General features: G+C 42.4%; 2 protein-coding genes across 8 annotated transcripts in view; one reads left to right on the forward strand and one right to left on the reverse strand.

The window, feature by feature from the left end:
• VCL (vinculin) overlaps window positions 1-11179 on the forward strand; it is a 113281-nt gene extending 102102 nt beyond the window's left edge. For 2 of the 4 annotated variants that reach the window (XM_010852347.1, XM_010852348.1), the window contains exons 18-22: window positions 660-845; window positions 3956-4159; window positions 6172-6375; window positions 6780-6884; window positions 9102-11179. In XM_010852347.1, the coding sequence (XP_010850649.1) occupies window positions 660-845; window positions 3956-4159; window positions 6172-6375; window positions 6780-6884; window positions 9102-9248 (846 nt within the window). In that variant the 3' untranslated portion in view covers window positions 9249-11179. The remainder of the gene's footprint in view (window positions 1-659; window positions 846-3955; window positions 4160-6171; window positions 6376-6779; window positions 6885-9101) is intronic. The other 2 variants (XM_010852349.1, XM_010852350.1) reach the window with 1 other exon arrangement.
• A 1858-nt stretch (window positions 11180-13037) lies between these two features.
• The window catches only part of AP3M1 (adaptor-related protein complex 3, mu 1 subunit), a 21667-nt gene continuing 11952 nt past the window's right edge, over window positions 13038-22752 (reverse strand). For all 4 annotated transcript variants that reach the window (XM_010852356.1, XM_010852355.1, XM_010852353.1 and 1 more), the window contains exons 4-9: window positions 20454-20591; window positions 18925-19010; window positions 18094-18227; window positions 17045-17252; window positions 15587-15731; window positions 13038-15122 (exon numbers count right to left, since the gene is read on the reverse strand). In XM_010852356.1, the coding sequence (XP_010850658.1) occupies window positions 15022-15122; window positions 15587-15731; window positions 17045-17252; window positions 18094-18227; window positions 18925-19010; window positions 20454-20591 (812 nt within the window). In that variant the 3' untranslated portion in view covers window positions 13038-15021. The remainder of the gene's footprint in view (window positions 15123-15586; window positions 15732-17044; window positions 17253-18093; window positions 18228-18924; window positions 19011-20453; window positions 20592-22752) is intronic.

A 22752-nucleotide genomic window follows, 5' to 3' on the forward strand; every position in this document is an offset into this window, starting at 1 on the left:
ATGAATAAGCCATAGGTATACATATATCCCCTCCATCTTGAACTTCCTTCCTACCTCCCACCCCATCCCACCCCTCTAGGTTGTCACAGCCCCAGTTTCAGTTCCCTGAGGCATACAGCAAATTTCCATGGCTATCCACTTTACATATGGTAGTGTGTATATTTCCATGCAACTCTCTCCATTCATCCCGTGTCCACACGTCCCGACCTCCCAGGGTCCACAGTCTGTTCTCTGTGTCTGCATCTCCACCGCTGCCTTGCAAAGAGGTTCTTCATTACTGTCTTCCTAGATTCCATATATATGTGTTAATATATGATATTTGTTTTTCTCTTTCTGATTTACTTCACTCTGTATGATAATGCTCTGGGTTCATCCACCTCGTTAGAACTGACTCAAATGTGTTCTTTTTTATGGCTGAGTAATATTCCATTGTGTATGTACCACAGCTTCTTTATCCATTCATCTGTCGATGGACACCTAAGTTGCTTCTATGAACCAGCTATTTGTAAATAGTGCTGCAGTGAACATTGGGGAACATGTGTCTTTTTCAATTATGGTTTTCTCAGGGTATATGCTGGGGATGCTTTTTAGAGGAAAGGAAAGGATTCTAGTGGGGTAGTTCCTAGGACTTTACTTATAACCTAGCAATTCTTTCTTAGCTGACAGATGAGCTTGCTCCTCCCAAACCACCTCTGCCTGAGGGTGAGGTCCCTCCACCCAGGCCCCCACCACCGGAGGAGAAGGATGAAGAATTCCCTGAGCAGAAAGCCGGGGAGGTGATTAACCAGCCAATGATGATGGCTGCCAGGCAGCTCCACGATGAAGCTCGCAAGTGGTCCAGCAAGGTAAGTAGTGACGCTCTTCTTGTTGAGAAAGGATGAAGAGCCGACACACAGCCCAGGAAGTCTTTTTGGAAAATCACCCTCTCTCTGCTTTGGTTTGTGTTGCTGCCAGGAGCAGGATCCTCTTCTTTCTTGTGATTTAGTGAGATGTTTCTGGTACTTGATGGTTTCTCCTTCTAGCAGCTCAAGTGAGAGCTAGGACACCTGTGGTTTGAGACGAAGGTTCCTTTCCTCTTTCCTCTGGAGTATCAGCTCCCCTGATGGTGGACATTTAGTCTCTAAGAACTTTCTCTTCTTTCTTGGGGTCACTGAATGTTTTTAGATGCTCTCTTGGTAATTATCCACACTCTAAACATGGCACAGTCTTCTGTGGGCTCTGCTATAGCTATATGAAATATTTTCATTTTCCTTCTCTTTTCTCATAGAAGCAGATATTTGGTATCTTAAAAGCTTTGTCCTTTGTCCTGTTATCAGAATCATCTTACCCTTCAATTCAAGACAGCTTCAGGCTAACTCCAACAGATCTGGAAGTGTAAATGTTAAGGTGGTTGGTGAACATTTGGATGCTATAGCAGTCATGCCCCATGAATAACTTTTGCCTGCGTGCATATCGGTTGTGTCTGACTCTTTGCAGTCCCATGGACTGTAGCTTGCCAGGCTCCTCTGCCCTTTCAATTTTCCAGGCGAGAATACTGGAGTGGGTTGCTATTTTCTCTTCCAGGGGATCTTCTCCACCCAGGGATCAAGTCTGTGTCTCTTGTGTCTCCTGCATTAGCAGGTGGATTCTTTACCACTGAGTCACTTGGGAAGCCCCTATTTGGCTCTAAATGATGAAAAGTGAGTGGTAACATTTCTAGATAAGAGTTAAATTTATTTGTTAGTTTTAAGTCAGTTGTGTTTCTACTATGACCCTACATCTTTATTCCCAACATCTATTTTCCTCTTTTCTTTTTACACTCTCCGTCATCTCAAGCTCTTGTATTGAATGTAGTTCCCAAGGGACCTTCCGCACATGCATCTGATCTTGGGTTTTTTTCAGGCTGGGAATTTGCCCTTGGTTTTTTTAACTCTGTATTTTTCTGAACTGTTAGCTGTGAGTCCAGCTTCACAGAAGGAATGGTGACCTTGCTGGTGTTGGTCTTGACCTGTGGACTTACTTACAATCATATCTCTCCAACAGGGGCATGCATACCCCTGGGACCGTTAGCAGAGTCCCAGTGCATGTGGGGGAGTTGAGTGGGGGTGACAGTGAAGGTTGGTTTTACGTAAAGATTTTAAAGAAAATTTATTTATTTGGCCATACCTCATGGCCTGTGAGCTCTTAGTTCCCTGACCAGGAATCGAACCCAGTCCCCAACAGTGAAAGCACTATGTCCTAACCACTGGATCGCCAGGGAGTTTCCTAAAGAAAATTTAAATTTCATTACAATAAACCCAAGTACATTGTTCATAGGAACACAAAATATACATGAATTGTAAAGATAAACATAAACCTTGAGGGGTGGACAGCACTGGCCTAGATGTTTACCCCACTCTGCCATTTGTCACCAGAAGTCCTTAAATCTGACTGTGTCTGCTGGTTTGCCTCTGGGGGTTGCTGACTTCAAGCTGTGTGAAGTCAGTAGTTACTTGAACCATGTGTGTTTAGGGAGGTGAGGAGTGGGGTGTGTTTGTTTCTATCAGTCTGTCTTTGTACACTCTGGGACTCTGAACCCCACCCAGGAGTGGGCTGGCCTTACCTCTAAGGAATGGGGATGAGTCCTGGTTGAGACAGTTTAGGTGAAAGGATTTAGAAGGTACCTACACCACATGTTGGCGCTGAGTCCTCCAAGTTATTAGTCATTTTTTGGAGGCAGGCTTCCTGTGCGGATTAAGATTTTTAGGAGTTGTAGCAACCTCAAATTAAATTTGACACAAACTCTTACTTTCTCTTGGTTAGAGATGTTTGTAATCTGAGATTACATACCCTGAGATGTTTGATATAAAGAACCCGTGTTTGTCATTCTTTTTTTTTGCCATTCTTTATATCAGTGGTTTGGCTTCACTGGGGGCAGTTCCTTTCATTTTCTTTCCCCCTCAACCTATTTTTAGCATCTGATCTCCCTGCTTCCTCCCTGGGCTTTCAGAATCCCATCCCTGGTATTAAATTAATTGTCTCCCCCAACACACACAGGTCCCATTCTCTCATGGGCATCAACTTAGAGCTCCTCTGAACTCAGCCTTGGTCAGTTGACAAGGCCATGCATTAATTATCTGTGGACTGTGTAAACTGAGTTTGGGCTGAGTGCAATTGGAGAGATTTAGGTTGTACCCAAAGAGTAGCTTGAGGAGGCAGTTCTAGTGATGGATGCAAAGTGAGATTGTGAAGCGTTGTCTCTGAGGACCTCAGATAGGGACAACTGCTCTGAAGTATGTTTTCCCTAAGGTGGATGCTAGATGAGGTGTCTTCTCGAGGCTACTTCTAGCTGGGTGACTATGGGGTATTTGATAAGCCCGCTTCACTCAGCGTTGTGTTTTCCTTTCCTCTTTCCTGATTTGATATCTGTTGCTTCCAGTTTATTATTTTAGATTCTGGGACTCTTAACCCCAGCAAGAAAAAAAAATTTTGTGTCTGGTAGAGCTGACCCAAGATACCTTCTGTGTCCAGGAAACTGTAGAACAGTGTCCATATGAGTCAGCAGGTTTTCACTTTGTTCTGTTCAAAGCAACTTGTGTGGCCGCATTTACTTTTCCCCTCTGAATTCCTTTTAAAGTTAATAAGCTACTATTGATTGTTTGTTTGGCTTCTCAAAAATGTTCTGACCCGAGAATTACTCTTTGGTAGTAAGTGTATTAAAAAGGAATGCCACTTTCTTTCTTTGTATAAATATGTCTCTGGAAACCTTTGCTACTGGAGTAAGCAAGCCTCTTTCCCTTGCTATGAGCAGATTGGTGCTGGAGGCTGAGAATTCCCTTTCTGCAGAGCTTGGCTCATCGGACTCCTGGAGGGAATCCATTTTCTTTCCCATCCTAGGCGAGCTTGGGTTACTAAATCAGCTGAAGCTCAGTTTCCCAAGCCCTACTGCTCTTACTAACACTGTCCCTGTTTCTCATCCTTCCTGCCATCGACCAAGCCGGGTAACCCAGCCGCTAAGGTGGGTATAAGTGTTGTAGCTGAGGCAGAGGCGGCTGATGCTGTTGGGTTCCCTGTCCCCCCTGACATGGAAGACGATTACGAACCTGAGCTGCTGTTAATGCCATCCAATCAGCCGGTCAACCAGCCCATTCTGGCCGCGGCTCAGTCATTGCATCGGGAAGCTACCAAGTGGTCTAGTAAGGTACTGATGAGCGCCCCCCAGTGGGGCTGCTCCCTATGCATCCGGCCATGTGCAGCCTTGACACATTGCATCACTCATGATCTGTGCGGGTCCTGTGAGTCTGGGCCGGGTGGGCGTCTGTCTGTTTGCACCTTGTTGTTAGGACTGGCTTCACAAGTTTCATAGGTCTGCGAATGCCAGATTAATTGGATTGCATTCATGTTTAGGGGTTAGAGAGAGATAGGGTCACTTTTTGAAAGGATTCCTTTTCTTATTGACCTTGTGGCCGACATTGGAACCTTAAATCCCTTGGGAAGCTGTGGATGCGTCTCTCAATGACTTTCAGGTCAGGAACCACTATAGACCATTAAGAGGTCATCCGGCCTGATCATTGGGCTTTGCCTGCCCCCCATCCCCAGCTCCTCTCCGCTGACCTCTCACTGATGGCTCCGGCAGAGTTGATCAGGGTGAGAAGCAGCTTTACATGGCAGGGTTTCTGGGGAGGACTGCTTGCTGTCCTGCACTTGGCTGCGTGGCAGATGCTGGCCTTAAGGGGTACCCACAGGGAAGGGAGCTTCACTGACTGCTTGATCAGGGGTTTCAGTGGGCCAGGGTGTGGGAGTGGGGAAGAGAGAGGGCTCAAGGCTGCAGGACAGGAACCAACAGAGCTCTGGCCTTAGGGAGTAGAGGATGGGGATCATTACATTTTCCCCTTTGAAGGTGGCATGTTGCAAGAAGAAAGGTTTTGAGGAGTGATGGGTGATAAATAACTAACCCTGGCACAACACTATCCTCTAACCAAGGTCATGAAATCCTGGAATGATCCCAGGTCTGCAGTGGAAGAGGTGGGCCTAGCCAACCTTGTCTAATATACTCCTGTTCTCATGAGTTCTTCCCAAACTGTGTTCTCTCTGGCCTCGACGACTGCCTGGGAGGTTACGCACCCCCTCGTGTAAATAATCAGCCACTTCCTGGTGCCTGTGGATGCCTCTCACAGAGCACCCTGCCGTGGCATGGTTTGTGTATGCCTCACTGCATTGTCTAGAAACTGGAAAGCATGAGGGGAGAAATGCAGAGGGCCTGGCCTTTTAGGTAGTTTTGAACACTGCATTTATTATTTTTGCTTGCTATCAGCCAAAAGATGAGCCTTTTGAAGGCATAAAGTAAATTACTTGTACATTATGACCCATGAGGGTTATAATGAACCAAAATGCCAAATCTAAGATAAGCTGCTATTAGTTGCCGGAGTTCCAGTTACAGCTTGACACATGATTTTTATTTTCCCAAAGCCTCCCCCAGCATCCTCTTAGCTGAAAGTTTCTTTAATTGAAGCCACTTAGCTGAGGGGACTGAAGAATTGATTTTTGGTCTTTTTAAACATGAAGAATGAAAATAACATGTTCCTTTAGGCTGACAGTACAAACAAGAGGCAGTAGACAGAGGGAAGGAGCTGTTTAGGTCAGAAAAAATTTTTTTTCACCAAGGCTAATAATAGTTACTTGGTTTAAATTCTAGTTCAGCAGCGGCAATCCTTGGCCGCTATTTGTAAGAAGGGTCAGGTTGAAGAGGATGATTTCAGCATCTGGAAAGGCTCATCTGTATTTTTCCCTTCAGGCCAACTGTACTGCTTTCCCCCCACAGAGAGGAAAATGCCTGTTTAACCCATTCCTTGGGCCCACTCCCATTTTATTGACATGATTAACCTGGAGATGCTGATGTGCTTGTTTAGTGCTATGCCTGGGGCTCACATGTTGCCCTTTCAGATTAATATCCAAGTCCTCCTTTTTTCGGTCCAGTGATCTCTCTCTGTCTCTCTCACTCTCACTGAATGCTAGGGTGAGTGCCCTGGCTTACTCTTCTCTTTACTTCTCCTCTGCTGTCCGTTTCACTCAAGAATAGCCTGTGTATTCTCTTCTCACCTCCCAGAGGGCTGCTAGAGCAGCAGGCTCCCTCCCCTCTTCTCTGCTTCTACTTCGCTCCCTAACTTGGCCAGAGTATGGGCTGAGCTCACTCTGTGTCTCGCGTCTCTCCAGGGCAATGACATCATTGCAGCAGCCAAGCGCATGGCTCTGTTGATGGCTGAGATGTCTCGACTGGTCAGAGGGGGCAGCGGCACCAAGCGGGCACTGATTCAGTGTGCCAAGGACATCGCCAAGGCCTCAGATGAGGTGACTCGGTTGGCCAAGGAGGTTGCCAAGCAGTGCACAGATAAGCGGATTAGAACCAACCTTTTACAGGTACTCAGGAAAAGGGTGTGTATGTGTGTGTGTGTTGGGGGAGGGGGGGAGGAGGGCAGTGGCAGGGGTAGGGAGAAAAGCAGGAGAGAGAAATCCGGGTGAGCAAGGAGGAAGAGGCACCTCATGAAAGAAATAGCAGAAAGGGGAAATATGCATGTGAGTTTGGGAAAGACAGAGTTGGAAAAGTTTATTTCTGAATCAAATGAAAGAATTTTAATGCTTCCATTTTTGGACAAAGAGACTAGACTGATTCTAGGGGGAAAACAAATGGAATTCTGCTGCTGATATATTGAATGCCTTCTGCATGCCAGCCACTGAGAGTAAGAGGTGGATAAGTCTCGCCCTCAAGGAGCTTGCAGGCAAGAAAAACATAGAAACATACTCAATTGAGTTTTCTTTTTTAGGTATGCGAGCGAATCCCAACCATAAGCACCCAGCTCAAAATCCTGTCCACGGTGAAGGCCACCATGCTGGGTCGGACCAACATAAGCGACGAGGAGTCCGAGCAGGTACGTACCTGCTGCTTCTGATTTCTCACCAGCAGCTTCTGTGCCCCTTTAGGGTGATTTAATTCAGCCTTGAGGAATGAGTATTCAGTACATGGTATGGAGTCTTCAGCTCTCTCAAAAGGGCATCTGTGTTGGAGAGATGCATCAGAAATTTGGAAAGGAAAGTGAAAAGCTCTTGTGCAACTTCTGTCATTTTACAAATGAGAAATTGAGGGTTAGGGAGGTTGAGTGAATCAGCAGCAGTTAGGACTCCACTCAGTTCTTTTTCTCCCTGGAATAGGCTTGGCTCTTTAGAGGCCTCTAGGGTGTGTTCAGTCCTGCCCACTGGACCTTTTCGGCTGGAGAATTCCTGCTTCCTTGCCCTCTGGATTATAAGTACCTCAGGGAGGATGAACAGCACTGACTTTTCAGGGGCATGAGGTGGTTAGGCCTGTGGTGAGGTGGAAATGAAATCTCAAAGGAGGTGCTTCTCTTTTGTTTTTTTTGACAGATATTGAAATAAATATGGTGGGAATGTTTGCTTAAAGTGTTTCTTGTATGTATTTTGGCAATCCCAGTTTGTTCTCTTCCCTGCCTCCTGGAAATGTGGCTCAGGTCTTTCAGAAAGCCATCATTTGAACACCTCTTCTTCTCCTAAACTCCCTCCAATAGGCTGTGCTGTGAGCCAGACTTCCAATTTCTTCTTATGGAAGATAGCACATCTTTTGTTGAACTGCCCAGACAAGGCTTATCATACATTGGAATATGTATGCGGCACTGCATAACGTGCTATGTAGAGGAGTTAACAAAAGACACAGTCCCTCTCCTTGGAGAAGTCTGGGCCAGGAGACAGGGAAGGAGCACTTGAGAGGAGGCAAGGAGGCTACTTCTCTTGGGGTCAACAGTGCTGCCTTAACTACCATGTTTTAGTTCACTAGCTCTCACCTTAACCCTCTCGTCCCCTAAACCACGCAAACTGGATCTTCACCTGTAACTTCCGTGTATTCTAGGCAGGGTTTGGGCACTCGGCTATTTCCTGTCAGGTGATCTCTTCTGCCCCAAGGAAAGGAAATAGAAAAGACAAGGAAGGAAGGGGAAGACTCAAGAATTTCCAACCTTATCATTTAATCAGTTAACCAACAAAAATGTATCTTGGGAGTGTCTACTATGTTCCGTTATTCTAGTAGAAAAAGAAACTGACAATGTGGTAGAACGGAAGAGACACAGGACTGCAAGGTAGAAATTGGAGGCCTCATCCTGACTGCTGTGTGAGTTTGGCTGGCAAGTCTCTGAATCTTTCTGGGCCTCAGCCTCTTTATTGACCAAGTGAAAAGATTAACTGATTGGGACTTCTAGTCCATAGTTATGCCTCTCAGAGCCCATAAACCCTCTGATATCACATTCACAAATTTTGTGCATCTGAGCTTTTTTTTCTGGGGAGAATCCACAGCCTTCATTAATCTCACAAAGGATCTATAGCTCAAAAACATATCAGAATTAAAAAAACTACTGGGTTAGTAGATTGATAAGTTACTAATGTGATCTCAGTCCTGTATTTTTTATGTTTAGAAGACTTACTTAGATTTTCATGGATTTATAAGGTGGTTGGTTTACTTGATTACTTTTTCATTCATTCATTAAATATATATGAAATGCCTCGTGTGACAGGCACTGACATAACACTAAAATACAGTAGAGAACAAAACTGACAAAATTGCTTCCCTCATGTTAAATTTTAGATAAAATTAGATAAAACATCAGATGAACCACCTAGATAAAACATATAGTTTATCCGCTAGCGATGACAAGTTCTGTAGAGAAAAATGAAGACAGAACTCGAGGGTGAGGCACACTGGGAGTTGGGAAGGTGGTTTGTGACTTAAAATTAGGTGAGCAGGAAAAGCCTCAATAAGGTGATAACTGGGCAGAGAGATCTGAAGGAGGTGAGAAGTGAGCCATTGGGATACCTGAGGGAAGAGCATTCTAGGCAGAGGGGGAGCCCAAGGCAGGGGCTTGTTCAAACATCGGCAAAGGAGTGTACACTAGATGCCATCTGAGAGTGCAGTCCACAATCAGCGATGGTCCAGTTTGGGGTTCTTTTTGGCGATCCAGCTATAAACCACCAGTGACGCCAGGCGCAGGTAGGGTAAACCGCATTCCGTTCCTGGCTTAAGCCTGTTTCAGAGGCAGGGCTCCATCAGGGACTCTGAGTAATGGAGAGCTCCTCTTTCCTTGCAGGCCACAGAGATGCTGGTTCACAATGCCCAGAACCTCATGCAGTCTGTGAAGGAGACTGTTCGAGAAGCAGAAGCAGCTTCAATCAAAATTCGAACAGATGCTGGGTTTACTCTGCGCTGGGTTAGAAAGACTCCCTGGTACCAGTAGACACCTGGTTGAACCTGGCTAACACAGAAACAAGCCCCTGCTGCACAGAACGAAAATGATGTGGTCCCAGGAGCCACCCAAGATTGCTGGGGGGTTGAAAGCCACCATCCTGGCCTGACATACAAATTAGAAAACATTTATACTCTTGTTATGGACACTGAAATGTGTCTCCGTATAAGGCCTGTATTCTCAAACACGGCTTTACTTATGCACACTCTATCCCAATAGGCAGACTGGGTTTCTAGCCCATGGACTTCACATAAGCTCAAAATCCAAGAGTGAACACTAGCCTGACACCCTGCTCTGCCCTTGTTCCCTAGAGGACAGCTCCCTTTCCGCCTCCACCCCCTCATTTTTTCCACTAGGCTCCCAAGACCCAGGGCCCAGGCAAGTCAGTTAAGGAAATCACTGTGCCTCCAACATTTTGGGCTTTCCATGTTGCTGCTGACCCTGCCTGCCTCTCCTGGCTGTGCTTCCTGGGTCTTTTTCAGATGTGAGCTTCACTGCGGCAGGGGAAGGTGGCCTCTGGGGAGCCCCAGCTTGTGGGGCCTGAACTCACTTCCTTCCTTTCCCTAGTTCAATCCTTCTAGTTTCCCACAGTACACAGCCAAATTTCACTTTGTCAGGAGGAAATCACTGTATCATGTGGTTCTGTCTTTACCTCACCCCAGAGCAGTGTCTGTGCTAGGGAACCTTTCCGTCCCACACCCTGCCTTGGCCCGCCAAGGCAGCATCCCCAGAACACACTGTGTGCCCTGGTGCTCTCTGCCACTGGAGAGGCAGAGTAGCCGGGGCGTGGCTCTGCCCACCCTCCTGGCGGGGCCACTCCACGCTTTGTCACTGCCTGCAGAGGTCTACGCTGAGGCCTTATTCATTCATTCTTAGCTCTTACTGTTCTTTCTGAGCTGAAATGCTGCATTTTATTTTTAACCGAATCATGTTTCCTGTCCTGGCTTTTGTATTCTTCCCTCAAACCCTTCCTAGACAAGATTTTAAAGATAAATGTTTGTTTTGTAACTTTGGAAGATCCTTTTTATCCTTTTGAAATTCAGTCCTGAGAATTGGTGCTTGCCCCCAGCAGTGTTTAATGCAAAGGCAATCCTGTCTGAAGGACGCTTCCTACCTAAGGGAGGTGGTACTTGCAGACTGGAATTCTGGCACTCTGGGGGATGAGTCAATGGGAAACAGTCCTCAGAAATTCCTACCTCCCTCAGCCAACACCAACCAAGTCCCTGGCAACCTCCCCTCCCTCCCAAGTACAGCTGTTCAAGGGAGTAATAGGTATAATATTTAATTATCACCGTAAGGTTCCTATTAGCAAAGTGAGAGAAGGGAGCTTTTCCTTTCCTGTACTTTTCACTGCTGTCTAAGCATTCCCCAGCACATGAAACTGTATTTCTTCCCAAAGCCAGAACTGGATGAGTAAAGGAGTAAGACCCTTGCCTGAATGTCTCCCCACCTCAAATGTGTGTTAGGTCCTAACATCGAATGTGTAAAACTTGTCTTAAGTTGGTACTGTACACTCAGGCTTCCTCTATTACCTTTTAACTGATGATTTTCAAGGCCCTCAGCATCTTTGTATAGTTGCTTAACTGATATAAATGCAATATTAATGCCTTTAAAGTATGAATCTATGCCAAAGATCACCTTTTGTTTTACTAAGACTACTTAGAGGAAGTAAGAAAAATCATGTTTGCTCTCCAAGTTCTTCCAGTGTTGAGACGCTGGTTTACACTTTACGCCAATGTGCTTTTCTCTAATATCAGTGCTCAAGACACAGTGACACAAACAAACAAACAAAAAAATCCCTGAATGCTGATTAGAGATATCACCACTGAAAAACTACATTTATAAGCTAGGATTTGTTATATGCAAATATTTTCTGCCTCTTCTGTTTAAAACAATAAAGTACATTTGTATAAAGCTTTAAATGATGGGTACGTTATTTCAGCAAGAACTTAAAACCAATCGATTTATCTTTTGGCTGCGCTGGGTCTTCGTTGCTGCACGAGGGTTTTCTCTGGTTGCGGTGAGCAGGCCACTGCGGTCCTTCTCTTGCTGGGGAGCACAGGCTCTGGAGTGCGCAGGCTTCAGTGGTTGTGGCTAGTGCACTAGGGCATGGGCTCTCACAGTTGTGGCACACAGGCTTAGTTTCAGCAAGAACTTTTAGATCAGGCTTCAGTTTTATTCTGAAGAACAGCAAGTGAAGCTAATCCTCAAAAATGAAGAAACTAAAGATTTTTATTTAACCCAGTATTGTACTGGAAGAAGTAGAAACCAGTGGTAATACATTTACTTCACAAGTTCTGTGTAATAAAGGACAACTCTGGGGATTATACACTAGAAGGAGCAGAACTGACAAAGGCTAACAGTAAGAGGCGGAGAAGGCAATGGCACCCCACTCCAGTACTCTTGCCTGGAAAATCCCATGGACAGAAGAGCCTGGTAGGCTGCAGTCCATGGGGTCGAGAAGAGTTGGACATGACTGAGTGACTTCACTTTCACTTTTCACTTTCACGCATTGGAGAAGGGAATGGCAACCCACTTGTGTTCTTGCCTGGAGAATCCCAGGGATGGGGGAGCCTGGTGAGATGCCGTCTATGGGGTCGCACAGAGTCGGACACGACTGAAGTGACCTAGCAGCAGCAGCAGCAGCAACAGTAAGAGGAAAGCAGGCAGATGGTACAGACCATCCCCTGGTTGACGGAGTCTGTCTTAGAAGAGTCCAGCTCTCCGAGGAGGCCATCACTATCCCCTAAGAAGCTAAAGCTGTTACATGTGCAGGAATATTGCGAGTCTACATGTCATAGTCCAAAGTCCAGGGATCCAAACAGGGCTGTGAGGCAGAGATAGCTTTCCTCTTCCTGAGGAAGCTCAAAGAGTAGGAACAGGTTCTTAAGGTGGAGCTGGGACATCAGTATTTTTGATTGACTTTTTAGATCTAAATATCACTAAAGAGGGAGAGTACTGCTGACTACATTTATCACTGCTTTAACTTAGAAAAGCTGCCGACTAGGGGAGGCAGATTCTGGGTATTCAACTCACAGGGAAATGCCCAAGGCTACTGAATTAGCTCAGCAGTATCTGGAAACAGTAGTCATGGCCTCATTTTTGCTACTCACCATATGTTCACTGGTGCGGCCTTCTTCCTGCATTATCATTATTCTCAAGTCAGATGACTCAAAGGACTACAGGATCGCTATCTTCCATGGATTCTTCTACAGTGGCACTTAAGGAAAACTCATCACATGAACTCCCTTTGAATAAAATGATGGTGACTCCTTTATGCAGAAAATAAGCTTTTGGGTTATACTCCCTTAAGAAGTTAGAACAAGAGTCTATCTGGAATTCTATGCTTGAAAAATACTTCATTACGATTAAGTATTCATGGATCTTAGTCATCAGCAGGTGGTGGTAGGGAGAGGAGCTCCATCACTTCTTGTTCAGTCTGTGGCTAGAAGGGTGAATCTTAGATACAGGGCTATTAACATAATCAGTCAAGAGAGGAGCATTTGGAAGTGTTCTGCTGCAACCTTCACACCTTGTGTGATGATGCCGAGTAAAATGGGATCACAGCTCAGCTGCTAAAGAATCCGCCTGCAATGTGGGAGACCTGGGTTTGATCCCTGGGCCTGGATCAATTCCATGGGCCTGGAGAATTCCATGGACTGTATACCATGGGGTTGCAAAGAGTCAGACACGACGGAGGGACTTTCATTTTCAGCCTGCTTGAACACTGAGGCATGCCCATCTGAGAATGCTCAATTAACAGTCAAGCTAAAAAAATCAACTTGTTGTTTTCATCTTTTTATTGACAGTGTAGCCAGAGCTAGAGAAAGGACTTACTGGATTCCATCAAATTAATAAATACAATAATTTAATTGCAAAAGGAAACAGTCTCCTTGGAAGTTTTAGCAGACATTACTAGAGGCAAGGGACTCTTGGCATACAATCTGCTGGGATATGGGAGGGTAGCAGAGAAAGAAAATTAGTCCATATATGGATGGTTGAGATGAGGGATTCTGCAGAAAGAAAAGCAAATGTACCGATCGCTCTTTTGAGGTATGAACTCTGAAAAGGAAGACATTAAAAATGAAAAGCAACTGAACTGGGTAACCAACCTTATGCAAAGGGAATACACATTTGGCAAGATCTTAATTTTAGCTGCCAAGCTGATACTGGTTGTCCTAGAAATTGCAAAACGTGATGTTTCATATTAGATGAAAGGCAGGCTTGGTGCCATAGGCAGGCAGAGAACGCTGCTGTGCAGTGGGCTCCCTGCATCAGCACCAACCACCAGCCCTTGACAAGAATGGGGTGAGTGTAAGGGCTATTGTTAGCATATGGGAAAGGGAATTATAAGTTGAGAAGAACAAAACGAATGGAGTTACAGGGAGAAAACTAATAGCAAGAGCAAGCACTTAGATCTTAACTTTCTCTATTCTTCACGTCTAATGAACCAAAATAAGTGGGCAAGGACTTCCAAGTCAGCCAAGTTAAATGATAACTGTGGGCTGACTTGCCAACCATAAAGATCAATACAGGTTTATGAGTGTTACTGAGGATTTTGTTTCTGCCTCATTTTATATGTACTTTCACCTACTTGGTCAGTAGAGTAGAGATATTTAAGTACTCCAGTGACAGTTTCAACAATAGTTTCAGAGAGGAATCTTTTGACTATAGCCTTGGGTAGCACTATGCAAAGGGAGTCCCCCTGAAAGCAAAGAATGTAGGCAAATTGAAACCATTAAGAACAGGAAGAAAAAAAGATAAAAGATTAAAAAAATAATAATTTGACAGTATTGAGGCAGGCACATTTTCTTCCTTTATCTGAACTAGGGCATGAGGGCTTTAGGCTAATTGGTTATAAGTCGTATTAGACAAGCTTTATAAAACATGAAGACAGCAAAGGTTCACTTAAGTTTCTCTTTTACTACGTTAGTTTGTTCAAAATCTCCAATGCTTGTGCTTGCAATAACTTCCTAAAAGCAGAAGTAGAAGTAGTGTTCCCTTTTATTACCTTAAAGCATTTGCCCCTTTGATACAAATGACTTCTACTGTGCTAACAGATGAACTAAGTGGCACAAAACTGAGCTTGTACTTACTGCAGCAAGGTCCCCATAAACCAAAATCAGCTTTACATAAAAATCTCATTTATAAAAAATACAATACCAAGTACAGTGAGAATGGAGCACGGAGCAGCAGTGCTCCCTGCCAGGGCCATGTGGAGTGGCTTTTGCTACAGTGCTTGCTTAATGGCACAAGTGAAAAGCTGAATAAGGCAAACACTTGAAGAGGCAGTTCTTTGTAAACTTCTTGGGTGGGAGGAATTATTCCTCTGTTGGGACAGATGATTGGGGATGGCTACGATCGAATATGACATTCCGCTCCACTTGATACATCACATTTCAGACTAAGACAGCGTCTGCTGGCTGAGACCAGTTCACTTGTTTTAGGGGAGAGGTTATCACTGTAGACTTCTGCCTTGACTGTTAAAATGTGCAGCCTCTAGCTGGTGCCTTCCTATGGAGGAAATCACCTCTAAAATTTTCCTAAGTGGCAAGGTACAAATAAGCTAAGTCATTCAGAAGTTTCCTTAGCTTAAAGTTCCTTAAGAACCCTACATCGATAACTAAGCAACTTTGTTAGCAGTGTGTGGCTTGACACAAATGCTCTAACTAGAATATGTATTCCCACCCAATTGGTACCTAATAGTAATACACTGTGATGACACCTGGAAAACAAATACATCTTCAGGAATTCTGGCCTCTTCTCATGTCCTCACTTGGAACTTTCCAGCTTTTGTGACGTATTTGACTCCTTTAAATGGCTTATATTTCTCCCCGTACATGTCCAAGCGGTTTACTTTTAAGCCTGTGTCAAAAAGAACATGGAAGGAAAGGCACAAATTACAATCCTGGTCACATCAACCAATACAATATTTGCTTACGAAACAATTTACTATACAGTAAATCTGACATTAGCCAGTGTCCGTTTCAAGATCTGGAAGCAATGTTCCTTCTAGCATTCACAGATTCAAGTACTAGGAGGGTATGATTTTAGTTCAGATTCCCATATGGACAAGCAATGTCTTTTAAGGATAATTCTACTCTGAGTATAAATGATTTCTTTCTTTGTGCTTGAATGAGGGTAGGGGTGAAGGGAAGCTATATGAAATAAGGTGCTCTCCAAAATCACTCTCATAAATCAAGGAGAGTGAGAGGCATACTGGAGTTGTTGCTCTTTGTAGAGACGGGATGTCAGTTACTCTTCTAAGCTCCTAGCAGCTGACCTCAGCAAAACTCAGTTACCCTTACACACATCAGATTTCTCCTTACCTGAAATAGCAAGCTGTTGGATCTTGAACTGTATGTTGAGGCTTGGATTCTCTTCTGGCTTGGGTGCCCCAGACTGTAAATTTACCAGTCCTTTAAGACTGGGGAGCTTTTGTGGAGTGATTTTCCCCACATCCCACGTTAGTACCTTAAAAAGGAAAAAAACAAAAAACATTCTGAACTATTTATTTTTTGGAACTATTTATTAAAGACAAATGTTCAAAGACAATAAGCTTCTGTACAAAATAAAGCACAGTGTCTTGGAATAAGAGACCTGGGATTTCCACTGAGTTTTACCACTAGTTAGTTCTGTGACTCTGAATGGAGAGTGAAAAAAGAAGTAGGTGCATTTGCTGAGCATCTACTTTTGGATATAATACTCTGCTCAGCACTATTCACACGCTGTCTCAGAAGTCTATGATGTAAAACTCTGTCTAATTTTAACAAAGAAACTAAAGCTAGAGTCAGATGCGTTGCTGAAGGTCACTTAGAGGAAAGGCTGGGATTTGAACCTAAGGCTATCTGGTATCAAACACCCTTTCCACTATGCCATCTTTACTGTTTCTCTCTGGGCTTAAGTTTAGTTTTCTGTAAAATGAGAAGATGGGCCTAAATTAGTGCTTTTAAACTTTTAGTGATGGAACCCTTTGTTCAAATGAAATACTTATTTGAAGTTACTGAGTGAGGAAGCTCAGTAACAGATGAGAAAGTAAAGCTGTTATGGTTGAAGCTGGGGTGAAGGCCAGGGATCTGGAGCTCCTGCTTAATTTCTCAGCCCTGTGTGGTCTCTGGGGAGATTCTTTGACTCCTTAGGACTAGATTAGATGATCTTTAACATTCAATGATTTTATAGTTAAATAAAAAAAGACTTCACTTACTATGCAGCTCAATGACTCTACTGAGGAAAAGAATCATATTCTTTTACCCAAGCAGGAAGCAGAGAGAAAAATCATCTTTTACAGTTTCTCTGAACTCCCTCTGCTAGAGGCAAATGTATGGAGGGTGAGAAGGCAACTTTCCTAGTGAGCATCCTCTGTGGAAGAGTATGAAATAATGCTTTAAAATTAAAAAGGAAGAGAAAGGTCTTAACTTCTTAACAATTGATATGTTGTAATATCTATTAACCATTAATAGATTATTATATGCACATAATGCTTTTCTCTTTTTAAAAAGTTTTTACATCTTCCTCATTGAAGAGTGAGTGAACCTCTGGATTATCAATGGATAAGAAAAGGCAGACTCTCAAGGAAGAAGGAATGTCTCACTTTTCTGTTCATCGACTTAGCAGCAGATGCAGGATTCTCTCCTGTGGCAGAGCACAGCACAGTCTGCATTCTAGGTTGTTAAGAGCTTTAATTTCAACCAAGATATTAGACCCTTCCCTCTGTCCTCCCATGTGCCCAGATCACAAAATGAGGATTGCAGAAACACTTGCTCACTCCTGATTTTAGGTGACTGTACCTTGGTAACTGGATCAAATGTATAGCTGCCTTGTGTTGGTGTCAGGTTCATATTCAACACAACTTTTGGCATGTGAACTGTCACTGTGATTCCTTCAATAGTTTTCCCCATGTTCTGCTTTGGTCCAATTGTAATATCAAATCTACCACAAGAACTGTTCTCCTTGAAACTGATGCTATGTTTCACATACACTGGTATTGCCACTAGACTAAAAAGAGAAAGAAAGACACAACCACAAAAAACATATAATTAATAGTGTGAGCTCTGGAGGTGGCACGAAAACCCTAGTATACAATATCTAATACCTGCAGAACTGCAGGTTCAGTATCTGAGCCAGGGCAGTTGAATATAGCACAGTGTTGTGGAACCACTGTGCTAGAAATTATACAATTTCTGAGCAGTAAGTATACAAATCAAGATATAAAATTACAGCATCAACAATTGGCACAAACAGTCCTGGTTTCAAGAAATGAATTAAGATCCCAGAGAAAGATAATTTAGAATTACACAAACTAAATATATCAGTTTCTCTGTGGTAAGAGCCAAGAAAAAATTCCTCTGCTTTTAAGTTCTGTTTTGATGTTGTCCAAATACTTTCTGATGTTTTCAAGGGACAAACCAGCTACAACCCAGGATGCTAAATCATTCATTTAAACCTCAGTGCAGAGAAGAGTGACTTCAAGCCAGTTAGTTGAGGGATGTCCTGGAGAGCTACAGGTAAGTCTATGTCCTTCTATCAGCCATAATGTCCACAGATCATAGTAAGATTATGGCATGGGTTCATGGTTTCATCCAGGTTATGCATAGTCCCAAATGCTTGCTCTCAGGTATATATTTACTATTACTCTATACTCTTAAGATTCAAACCATACTAATTATATTTTCCACATGTATTTTCACCAGTTTGTTCTGGGTCTCCTGGTGAGCGATGGCTAAAGGGAGCAATGGTGAATTGAAGTAACCAACTGTTAGAATGAAACAGGGAAAAAGTGAGTTCTACACAGCACACTGATAGATGACAGAAGATTATGGTTGATGCAACAACATACTTTTGTGAGCTGACACGGTATGATATGAGTCGGAAGTTTCCATCTGGAGGAATAAATGACAAAACTCTTTCAGATTCCCAACGCTTGAACCGAATGCAGGGGTGGAAGCTGACATCATCCAGAAGCCTTGGATTCTGCCATGGAAAAGAGAAGACAACCATATTCATAAAGTGTAATGAATAGGACAACTCCAGTCAGATATATTATGAGATCTGAGAAATATGCTTCCTTAAGATAAAGCAGTCATGTAAGTTTATTATCATGACCATATCAACACAGTCTTATCGTTTCACAATGCTTTCAAGTGTACAAATATTTTATATACATTATTATTTGAATTTCAGTAATTCAATTCCAGTAATTCCCATGAGGTAGAAAATGTGAGTGGTTTCATTTCCACTTCAGAGATGAAAAAACTGAGGTTCAAAGAAAGCTCAAGGTCAGGGCAAGTTAGAGGCAGAGACAGCCTCAGAGCTCAGTTCTCTTTGTAGTTCTCAGTGGTGTAGCATGCTGAATCTAAAATGATGAAAGATCAATGCCTTTTCACATCAACAAAGCATATAACAATTCAGTAAAAGCTGCACCACAGATCTGCAGAAGCCAGCCAGACATTTAAGCTACTTCTAATATACTCAGAGGCAAAGCCCTCTCCGCAGCCTATCCATAAAGGCAGTGCTCATCATGTAAGCTACTGTCTTTGGAAGCTGTGCTAGGAATATTTCTTACATAATCCACTGCGATCTAAAAGAAACATGTATCAGTATTTATCATTTCATTTAGTACTTCATATATAGTAGGCATGAAGGAGTTACAAAACAGAAAAAAACTTACCATGAAAGAAAGGGAAAGGTCAGGCATTCCAGAGAGCTTAATGCAAGCATCAATGACCCCCTGAATTTCTGCAAAGACCGTAGATCCTAAAGGAATAATAAAGGTATCACTGGAATATGCATGTATTCTAGTAAAATAGCTCTACTTTACTAGAGCTATCACTATATCTGAAGTAATGGAGATATCTCCCAGGTGTCAGACATACTGAAGCTTTGCACATCTATTAAAAGGTTATTGGACAGAGGATCCATTACACCAGTTCAGACAACTTCTTTACTGAGTGCCATGGCCTGTTCCTATCTCTGGTTGGAATATGATGATTCTAAGGAAAATGAAACCCATCCTTATCTTTATAGAGTTAGCCTCGTAAGACTGCTGGATGTGAAGCTAAAATACTTTTTTCCCACTGATTTTTAAAATTAAAAAAAATTATTCAATTTTTAAAGGTTATTTTCCATTTAGTTATTACAAACATTGGCTATATTCCCTGTGCTTTACAGATACTTGTGAGCCTATCTTACCCCAGCTGATTGTACCTCCCATTCTCCCACCCCTTTATTGCCCCACTCCACGCTGGTAAACACTAATCTGTCCTCTGTATCTGTGAGTCTGCTTTTTTTCTGTTAAATTCATTCGTTTGTTGTATTTTTTTAGATTCCACATATAAGTGATATATAGTATTTATCTTTCTTTATCTGGCTTATTTCATTTAGCATAATGTTCTTCAAGTTCATCCATGTTGTGCAAATGGCAAAATTTCATTCTTTTTTATGCTGAGTAATTTTCCATTGTGTATATATACACATCTTCTTTATCCATTTATCTGTTGATGAACACTTAAGCTGCTTCCACATTTTGGCAACTGTAAATAATGTTGGTTTGAACATTTTTTTTCGAAGTTCAAATATTTTAAATAAAATTAGCCAAGTTTCTAATGAAATGTTAAGAAGTAGGAACCATTATTCTTTAACAGTAGAGCAACTGTTCCATACAATGGAATTTTTATAATAAGAATGAAACTCCCTGTAGAGATAGTGTCTGTAATTCACAGTAAGTCATTTTGACATACCAACTAGCTATGTGACCTTTAACAGATTATTTAACTCTTCTAAGTCTCAGTCTCCCCCACATAACATGTGAGAGCTGGACTAGATATTTTTAGTAAAATACTACGATTCTAATACAGTACTGTTCTTTAGTCTGGGGCCTTTACTAGAAGGACTGCACACAATGTGGTTGTAAAAGGTGTGGTGCGTAGTAGATACACATCACATATTAGGCTGGATGAATGGCAAGGTAAATAAATATACGGTAATTGGCTTAAAGTAAGCTGACTTACTCTCTGATTTACAAACGTTTGGCATTTCTCAACATAATTATGAAAATTGTATGTAACCTCTGGGCAAAATAAACAGATTTGAAAACGAATGTCTTTCCGGTAAATGATACTGCCAGGGGATATCAGTTTTCTATTCAGCTTATGTCACCTGAATGGTTTTTCCCCGATAAGAAAATACGCACACAATTACCTGATTTATCTATAATTGCATCTATTTCTTCAACCACATCAAAATAGGCTTCATTGTTTGTGTACTTTACTCCTGCGCGGCGCCATGGAATGTTGGACAGCTGCCCAGTGGGGAGTGTGTCCCCAACATTGCTACTGCCTAGAAATCAGAAAAACAGAAAGCAAAACTAACAGATAAAATGGTCACCAGAAAAGCTATTAGCAGAAAAAAAACCTCAAATAGTTTAGCTGCTTGTTCAGTGTTTGGGTTTTTCTCCACTGAGTGTAAATGGTTTACAGAATTGTCAGAGACATATCCATACCAACATGATCAAATTTCTAGAAGACAGAAATCGGCCACCTGGTCCTGTGTGTGTCTGCCAAACCAGGTTAAATTCATTTACTTATCTTTTGCTTCCTGTGTGTTACAGTAACCTAACCTAATTCCAGTGGCTTAACAACAGAATCTCCTCCTGCTGCCAGTAATGAAAACAGGCTAGATGTTTCAAAACCCTTTGCTGATTAAATGTTTGTACTGAGAATGCAGAGTGATAAGTAGGCCATTTGGTATCCAGCTTAAATTATACATGAGATGCTGCCAAACAGGTCTCTCATGTGGAGAGTAACTGGATGTGGAGTAACTGGATGAAGAACATACTCTGGCCTTTTAACATTTTAAGGTCAGCACATTCATACGGCATACCCATATGTGATATGGAAAATATTCAAAGTCTGGCTAATTTCCTGGTAAACTGACATATATCTTAAAATAAGTCTGGTTGTCCAAAACATACACCCTTGAGCTGCGACACTTTAACATTCTGGTTAATTTACATTTCCAATTCAAAAGTAGTACATGTTTAACAACAACAATGACATGTGAAAAATTAAGAAAAGTTGCTAAAAACTATCTTCCTATTATAGAAATATAGCTACTATTAACATTTTGGTATATATATTTCTTCAAACATTTCGCTCTGGAGAAGGTAATGGCAACCCACTCCAGTGTTCTTGCCTGGAAAATTCCATGGACAGAGGAGCCTGGGGCCTGGTGGGTTACGGTCCATGGGTCGCAGAGAGTCAGACATGACTTAGCGACACACACACACATACACACAATCTCCCTCAAAGCAGGTTGCATCTATTATTTTTCTTCTATTTTGATAATTTTGCTTTCTTTCTGATTTCACTTTAAAATATATAATTGACCCTTGAACAACACAGGGTGTAGGGGTGCTGATTCCTGTGCAGATGAAAATCCATATATGATTTTACAGTTGGCCTTCTCAAAACGTGGTTCTGCATTAACAGATTCAGCCAACTGCGTGGACTGTGTAGTACTATAACATGTATTTATTGAAAAAAATCTGCACTTAAGTGGACTCTTGCCGTTCAAACCCATGTTTGGTTGTAGTTGCAGTCCAATCACACATACAACTTTGTAGTGTGATTATGCCGATGAGCCTGTCTCCAACCCTGCTGCTTTCCAGAATTTTCTAAAAAATACTGCTTTAATCTTCCTTCTCAAAACCTTGAAATGCTATCCCACTGGTTTTATGATAAAAGCTAAATATTTAGCCTAGAATTCAAGGACTTCCTCAACTTAACTTTTTATTTCATGACTCAACTGAAAAACAGCTCTGCTTCTATTAAACAGGTTAACACAATTCAAGATTTTTCCACTGTGTGTTTTTTCTCATATGGTTCTATCTATGAAGAATGTTCTTATTCCTCCCCTCCCTTCCTAAATTCTTTTGATTCTCCAGGTCCCTGCCCTAGGACCACCCACTACAGTTCAAGAGAGATTACTTCACCCACTGAACCACTCTCTTGATCTTTATTGTGTATTATAAACTTTAAAATTTTTTTGGTGGGAATATTTATTTATACAAGCTGGAATCAAGATTGCTGGGAGAAATATCAATAACCTCAGATATGCAGATGACACCACCCTTATGGCAGAAAGTGAACAGGAACTAAAAAGCCTCTTGATGAAAGTGAAAATGGAGAGTGAAAAAGTTGGCTTAAAGCTCAGCATTCAGAAAACGAAGATCATGGCATCTGGTCCCATCACTTCATGGGAAATAGATGGGGAAACAGTGGAAACAGTGTCAGACTTTATTTTTTTAGGATTCCAAAATCACTGCAGATGGTGACTGCAGCCAGGAAATTAAAAGACGCTTACTCCTTGGAAGGAAAGTTATGACCAACCTAGATAGCATATTCAAAAGCAGAGACATTCATTGCTTTGCCAACAAAGGTCCGTCTAGTCAAGGCTATGGTTTTTCCTGTGGTCATGTATGGATGTGACAGTTGGACTG

Source organism: Bison bison, unplaced genomic scaffold (genome assembly GCF_000754665.1).
Source record: "Bison bison bison isolate TAMUID 2011002044 unplaced genomic scaffold, Bison_UMD1.0 scf7180017864309, whole genome shotgun sequence".
NCBI classification, from domain to species: domain Eukaryota; kingdom Metazoa; phylum Chordata; class Mammalia; order Artiodactyla; family Bovidae; genus Bison; species Bison bison.